The sequence below is a fragment of the Cottoperca gobio genome, chromosome 3 (assembly GCF_900634415.1).
Source record: "Cottoperca gobio chromosome 3, fCotGob3.1, whole genome shotgun sequence".
Lineage (NCBI taxonomy): Eukaryota > Metazoa > Chordata > Actinopteri > Perciformes > Bovichtidae > Cottoperca > Cottoperca gobio.
This window is the reverse complement of record NC_041357.1, coordinates 6,496,965-6,505,030: the sequence shown is the minus strand read 5'-3', so window position 1 is coordinate 6,505,030 and position 8,066 is coordinate 6,496,965. Positions and strand designations below refer to the sequence as shown.

General features: G+C 40.4%; 1 protein-coding gene across 2 annotated transcripts; it reads left to right on the top strand.

The window, feature by feature from the left end:
• The first annotated feature begins 443 nt into the window (after nt 1–443).
• On the top strand, nt 444–7,398 carry LOC115006369 (COUP transcription factor 2-like). 2 transcript variants are annotated; one of them, XM_029428574.1, is made up of 3 exons: nt 444–1,479; nt 2,706–3,230; nt 5,378–7,398. In XM_029428574.1, the coding sequence occupies exons 1-3, from the start codon at nt 954–956 to the stop codon at nt 5,650–5,652; spliced, it is 1,326 nt and encodes a 441-aa protein (XP_029284434.1). In that variant the 5' UTR covers nt 444–953; the 3' UTR covers nt 5,653–7,398. The 2 variants fall into 2 exon arrangements, with proteins under 2 accessions (XP_029284434.1, XP_029284435.1); XM_029428575.1 differs by having other exon boundaries at nt 445–1,446.
• Nucleotides 7,399–8,066: the final 668 nt, after the last annotated feature.

The following is an 8,066-nucleotide window of genomic DNA, read 5'->3' as shown; positions in this document are numbered from 1 at the left end:
TTTCCTGATGACACTAGGTGGCATCAAATTACTGCAGTTAGGATCTGCTGCTTCTGAGACTGTTGCACTCCTCCTGTGAGACTAATGAAGTGCGAGTTAAAGTTTGTCCTCTCGTTATATTTCAGAGTAGTCTATGACAGAGACAATGGTCTGACAGAATCACTGCAGATATTTGAGTCAATCAGGTGAAACACACACAAACAAACTCAGAGAAAGAATACCAGAAATAGCTCAGGGTAAACTAGGAACTTACTCCACACTCAGTGTATATCAACAGAAATCCACTGGAACCCCACACTGCTGATCCCAGACCAGCTTCTCCGCGTGTTATAACCCCGCCCCAAACACACGTCACCGTGTCACAGCCCGTGACGTATAGACGCACCACTCTCCTCCTCAGTCCCGGAGCAAAGCATCATCAAAATAATCATCCATCACCTCCTCTCTGTCTCTCCCCTCCGTTGTCTTTTTAATGTAACTTCTGACTGATCGGGAGAGCGTCTGGAAAGCCTGGACTCCATCTCTGATCAAGGATCTGCTCGGACGGTGTTCTTTTTAAAGCTGGACACACAGGACAGAATAAGAATCAGATTTATTTGGGATAACATTGCTTGCCTCCGTGGATGTTTGGCTCAGTGTTGTCCGTCTTTATTTTGTTCCGTCTGTGGATTTTATAGTGCATCATCTTGGTCTGAATGAAGCTTTCTTTTTGGATTTCCACCGCGCCGACGCTGTTTTTGGGTGACTGCCGATTTACTTGTGAAGTCGCGCGTTATAATAATATCACCGTTATTTTACGAGCTCTTTCAGGCGTAACTTGTATTTAATTGTGTCAGACAATGCCGCAGTTTTCTTGAATGTGTGTTAGTTATTAATGAGACCAAAAATTGTGCGTTAATTATTGTGGAAAAAAATAGGAAAGTTGGGCGCTCAAAGTTTTGGACACTATCGATATGGCTATGGTGGCGTGGAGAAACACCGAGGGCGTCGGGGACTCTCAGGGGACCCTCTCGGTGTCCCAAGTCGCCCCTCTGTCTCTGCCCGGGGAGCTTGTTGGACACATGAACCCAGCGTCTACTCTGGAAATACCCCAGGCAGCAGCAGCAGCACACCAAGGCGCACCGCCGCCCAATCCGTCCAGCACCACCACCACGACCACCACCACCAACAATAACAACACATCCTCTTCCTCCTCCTCCTCCTCGTCCATGGACAAACAGCAGAGCCAGCAGATCGAGTGCATCGTGTGCGGGGATAAATCCAGCGGGAAGCACTACGGACAGTTCACATGTGAAGGATGTAAGAGCTTCTTTAAACGCAGCGTCAGGAGGAACCTGTCCTACACCTGCAGGGCCAACAGGAACTGTCCCGTGGACCAGCACCACCGCAACCAGTGCCAGTACTGTCGCCTCAAGAAATGCCTCAAAGTCGGCATGAGGAGGGAAGGTACGGGCTGGCGTACTCCTGTTGTTGCTATCGGTATTATCACATCGTATTATCCAGCACTACACGGTCCAGGACACTGTTCCGTTATATATAATGCTCTATATGTATCAACATTATTTTTGGGGGCATTATTTACTGCTATAAATGTTGTGCATGCTACATTTGTGTAGCTAGTGTACATAGCGTAGTTTATTCCATGACACACATTTGTGTTGCCTTTGTCTGCTCCGTGATATTGTAGATATTGTTTCCGCCCATTCATATTCTAATCATATCAAACTATTTATCTCAGATAGGCTACTCTGCATGCTACATATAGCCTAGCCTACTGCCTAGCCTGTGATATTACGAAGATGAGTGTTACAGCTAGCATATTGTAGCCTTTCAAGATGTAAGTATATTATTGTTGCTACTCGCTCGAGCTACGTCCGTCATACATGGCCAGTGTGTGGCTCAAACAGCCCGAAGCTGCTTTAAATGTCGCATGTTAAAATTTGACAGTAATTTCGCTACATTTTAGTTACATTTCGAAGTGTTTTCGTTTAATTTGTAGCCTTCAATTGCGTGAGGTTTTTGGTTTCTGTTTTTTATGTAGCCTATGGACTGTGTGTGTGCGTGTGTGTGTGTGTGTGTGTGTGTTTGTTTGTCTGTCTGTCTGCTCGTATTCATTACGCATGCCGATCGTACAGGCCCAACGTAGCCTAGGCATACTATTACTGTTTCCAACGAATTAAAAAAGTTATAATAATTTTTCTTTGTAAATGTAAATAAAGTTGAATACAGATTTCATCACCAAAAATGACAGGGAAAAAATAATACTCAGGCCTAGTAGCCTACTATCAAAGTGGGTCATGTTAGAGGACATGAGTTCAAGGATTAAACTGACGGTTTTGTCTATAGAATTGATCATTGTAATAAAAAGGAAACACTCAGAGACACACAAACTCGCTAAAAAACCTCGCGCCAGTTCATGGCCTAGAAAAAGAATCCCGAGCTGAATGAGACGTTTCTTATCAGGAGCTGTCTAAAAACACTGATCCACGTCCATTTGAGATGAGGTGGTCCACAATAGTCAACCATTGGCCTTAAAAGGGATCTCTAATGGTATCTAATATGTGTGTATGTGAGTGTATGTTCTGTTTGGAATCTCCGTTGCTCTAAAATACATCTCTGTTAACTGTTTTATTTAAATGTCACACGTGTCGTATTAATTGCTTTGTAGCTTGATTTGACATTTCTGCTGTTTTGTTTTTTTGCAGCTGTCCAGAGAGGCAGACTTCCCACCCAGTCTTATCACGGCCAGTTTGCTCTGACAAACGGAGACCCACTACAGTGTCATTCCTATCTATCGGGATACATCTCTCTGCTGCTGCGGGCCGAGCCCTACCCGACCTCCAGGTTCGGCTCGCAGTGCCTGCAGAGCAACAACATCATGGGCATCGAGAACATCTGTGAGCTAGCGGCCCGGATGCTCTTCAGCGCCGTGGAGTGGGCCCGCAACATCCCTTTCTTCCCTGACCTGCAGGTGACGGACCAGGTGGCACTGCTCCGCCTCACCTGGAGCGAACTGTTCGTGCTGAACGCCGCTCAGTGCTCCATGCCCGTCCACGTCGCCCCGCTGCTGGCCGCCGCCGGCCTCCACGCCTCTCCGATGTCCGCGGACCGGGTGGTGGCCTTCATGGACCACATCCGGGTCTTCCAGGAGCAGGTGGAGAAGCTCAAGGTATTGCATGTGGATTCAGCAGAGTACAGCTGCATCAAGGCCATCGTGCTGTTCACCACAGGTAAACTATCTCTCCTTCTCACTCTCTCTCGCTACACCCAAACATGGAGGCCTGAATGGCTCAAATGTGTTTGTAGCAAAAGCTTCCATCTTTGAAGAGTGGTGCACTCGTGAGATGTAGTAAATGAAATGGTATCCAGCCAAACAACCACCAGTGTGAACAAAATAGTAGACTGCATCGTGCATAAAATGAAAAATCAAAGGTGGTTGAACAATGATCATTTAGATTATTTATTATTTTTTTAAGCTTTACTTAGGCTATAAAATACCGTATTGTAGGAACGGAAACGACCATCAATTAGGTCGAAATATATAATCGAAATATGATAATGATGACTGCCTGAACATGTATTTGTAGTGGGAAATGAAAGCTGGTTAAACACCCCGAAATACATTTTCACTCAAATTCGTAGTTTTCTTTAGCAAAAACATGGATAGCCCTGTGTTTCAGAGCATTATAGAGCTACTTAAGTTTGTATTTTCGTGAAATGCACAAACATTTATTAATTTATTTATTGAGTTACAAATTTTAATTGAATCAGAAGAACTCTGACCTCCAGAATCACTGTAAAGGCAAAAACACATCCAAAAGAGAGAGAAATAAAGAAAAGACAAAAAACATATTGTTTCCTTCTTATCATATAACTCATGTAATTACCTCTTACTGACTCTGTAAAATATCTATGATCTCATACAGTTGGCCATCCCTCAAAGAAACATAGTAAAGTGAATCAGTATTATGAAGTGATTTGTTATCATATGATTTAAAATAGGATTTTGAGTGTGTCTACAAACTGCAACAATTCATTATTTATTGTTGCCTCACGTAAAAGATGCATCAGAAAATAACTTTATCAAAAACATTTTATCTAATTGATCAGTTTGATATTATTTATTTATTTTAAGTCTAAAATATAAAACATTTAATTGAACTGAAGGTAATTTGTAAGCTTTACATTTTGCATTCATTATTTATCAAATAATGCATTAAGAGAATTAAAAGTGACAATTGTTTTTTAGTTTTTTTAAATCAAATTCTAGCTACATGAATGACAAAATTCTAAATGCAAATAGATATATATTTATTAGATATAATACATTTCTATTTTTGTTTAAATTGTTATATCTTGGAATTTGGTTTAGAACTAATTCTTACAAAAACAACCTTCTCTCAAATAAGAGAAACTATGAGTCCGCACTGCATGGCAAAATGCATACTAATAATATCAGAGCCTTTTAATACCAGTCAGAATAATGTTTGATTGCTGGGTCGTGAACAGTATCAAAAGGATGAGTAGCAGCCAAGTAAAAAATAAAGAAAGGTCTCCTGTGTACTATGTCTATTTTAGTCCCCATGAGCACATCTGAGCACGTGTCTTTAAACTGGGACACAGAAACCTTTCTTTAACCCTGGCTGCTGTCATCCGGCCTGCAGCATTACAGTACACACAGAGGGGTCTGCTGTGTGTAGAAACATACACCTACAGTTTGTAAAGCTCTTATATGTTAACCTCTGCCTGTGCTCTTATAGTGTTGCCTTTTATTTCTTCTTCTGAACACCTTTTTTTAAAGATTTGATAGGAGCAATAGCGCCATCTTTGATCCTTGATGGCTATAGACTGATGAAATAATTTATCTCAATATGATGTGGAAATACATGGAGAGGTTTCTTCTTCAAGCTGTTGTGTTTTTACCACAGCACTAAGTGCACATTTTGAGATTTTACTTATTTGCGTTTGTACCTGCTTTACTATTGTATTACTATCTCACTCAGACTTACTCTGATCTGCCTATTAACATGATCAACTATTTTAAAATAGACACAAACACTCAGTAGCCTGCAATTGTGATGTAGTAAGTAAATAGTTTAAAATTAAAAACATCAACTTTCAAGAGCAAAACTGTAATTATATTTAGTTTCTGGTTTTTGTTTGGCCCTATGATGACCACAGTTCAGCTACATCAACGTGTTCTTCACTATGCTGTTGTGTGTTGTAGTCACTCTGTACTAACATAGCTAGTGGAATACCTGCAACATTAAGCCAGTGCTCATTATGCTGCGTGGTTTGGATGTCTGGTTGAACCTCTGGTCTTGACCGCTTCTTCTCCTGCCTGTTCTTGTCTCACTTTCCTTCTCTTCGACTGTAGATGCTTGTGGTCTGTCGGACGTGGCGCATGTGGAGGGTCTGCAGGAGAAGTCCCAGTGTGCTTTAGAGGAGTACGTGAGGAGTCAATATCCCAACCAGCCAAACAGGTTTGGGAAGCTGCTACTCCGCTTGCCTTCCCTCCGCACTGTCTCTTCTTCTGTCATAGAGCAGCTTTTCTTCGTCCGTCTGGTGGGGAAAACTCCCATAGAAACTCTGATAAGGGACATGCTGCTGACCGGGAGCAGCTTCAACTGGCCTTACATGCCTATTCAATAGAGGAACAAGCCACAGTGGTGTTTCTAAGGTCAGGAAAGGTCCCACACCTCAAATCAAGTCATTTCAGTGCGGCGTAAAATCTCTGTTGCTTCGAACAAGGAAAAGAAACTGCCAATGCAATGAGATAATTGCAGGCATTTCCAATGTATCCAAAATCTTCTCATACCAACTGTGTTTCCCTTGATACCAGAGGATTGATCTTCTTTATGCTGCACTGTGTCTATGTGTCTCGAAATGTCCCTAAAATAAATGAATCCATTTTGCCGACGTTAAACTATTTTAACCCCACTGGCAGAATTTTTTACTTGTTCAGGGAGAAACAATATTTCACGAGATGAAATGACTGATTATGATGGACATTTTTTTGCAGTGTGGTAACCACTCACGCTCTATGGTTTTTGGGATAACAAACAATATTTATTGGACCCTGTGTGTATATTTATCGTGCTTGTAAATTATGTTTTGGCTCCTTTTTTAAATGTTTTACGTATTTTTTGCCCCGGCAAGTGAGGAAACTGCAGGGATTGTCTTGTGTCTTGTGTGTTTTTTTTTTTGTGTTTTTTTTCATACCTTCCAGACATGGCACTTTTGGACTAAAGGAACATTTCCGAAAGATTTAACACAGGGGTTTGAAACTCAACATCATCTGACGTTAAACTATTTGCTTAACTGTGGACAGACCGAATGGTGAGATTAATGCTCTGTTTTAGTTACTTTGAAGTCTTATTCTATTTGCATTATGGACACACAAAGAATGAAAAGCAAACGAGCAACATACATATTTGGAAAATGCACTTCTCATGATCAGTGTTAGGTTGCGCCAAGTAATGCATTACTCCTTTCATAGGTAATATCATTACCTCCTTACGTTGGTATTTCCTTAAATATTTTTATTCATACTTCCTGGCAGATGTAATTATTCCCACGATGCTTAATCTCTGCTGTTTCTGCCTACAAAATACAACATTTTTAAAAAAGTTCTCTTTTTTTAATGATCAGATACTCGAGAACGTCGTGTTTATTTCTCATCAAAGTAGTAGATTATGCCACTCAGAGAAATTCAACTTTTATATTATTTCTCATCTAAACTGAGAGATGATGAAAGGCTAATTATTGCAAAAATAGATAAGGGAAGGTATGTTAGATAGCTGTACGTTAATCCAATTCTTTCTTATTTAGAAGGGTTAAATGGGGTTAAAATCCTATTCTTTTGACTGGTAGCTTGTTACAGGGAAAAGTAATGACATTACTTTACTGGATTAACGATTAATGCATTACTGAACACTTCTGATTCATTTATGTTTCCAGGTCTTTCACTGACTGTCTCAAAGAGATTTTAAGAGCACTGGGCCCGATGTTTACTGTAACTACAGTCTCTGAATGAACTGTACACAGCTTCCCAGCTCAAGTAACAATTATATTTCATTATCATTTTCATGCATTTATGAGCCCAGGCCGCTTAATGGCACAATAGACCACTGCAGGGTATTGCTGAACTGAAAGTGTGTTGTGTGTGTGTGTGTGTGTGTGTGTGTGTGTGTGTGTGTGTGTGTGTGTGTGTGTGTGTGTGGTGTGTGTGTGTGTGTGTGTGTGGTGTATGTGTGTGTGTGTGTGTTTGTGTACTTGTGTTTACTTCTTTTTGACAACCACTCTGATGTACTGTGAAAGCGTATTGGTTAACATATTGGTACCATATTAAATTATAACTCAAGATTTATAAATAAAGTGTATTTGGTTTATTTGCCATTTCAATTCCATGTTTATGACTCTATAACCAAAGGAGGACAAAAGGTGTGTCTATACTGTGTGTGTGTGTGTGTGTGTGTGTGTGTGTGTGTGTGTGTGTGTGTGTGTGTGTGTGTGTGTGTGTGTGTGTGAGCGAGCACACAAGTCTGAGTACTGAAATTGAGGAAGAAAATTAAGTTTCTGATAATCTGTCACTAATAAGACATTTGAATTAGACTAAGTGCTTCCCAGTGACGGGCAATATGTTCATGTCAACATTCATTTGACTGTTTGCCTTATTTAAAGACTGCTGCAGGAAACATTTAACTTTCCTCCTGCAGTTCAGGCAACTGAAACATATTTAAAACTTTGACAAAACGCATAGCACGCACACTGTTAATCCCTGAGATGTACATGTTTTTGTTTTTAATTTCAAAGCAGATGCTTACTCTTTTACCAATGATTGGACCAAATTAATTATTTGTATATGAATCACTTTTTAAAAAATGTATAAAATGAGTGAAACAACCATCAACACACATAAGAAATGAATATGTTGTTAGGGAGTAATCCAGAAATACACAAACAGTGATAAAACTATACGTATAACCTCCATAGGAGTCTTCACCAAGCTAAACCAGTTTTTACATCTTGCCGCTAATTTAACACCTCTTAACAAACGTGCTTTT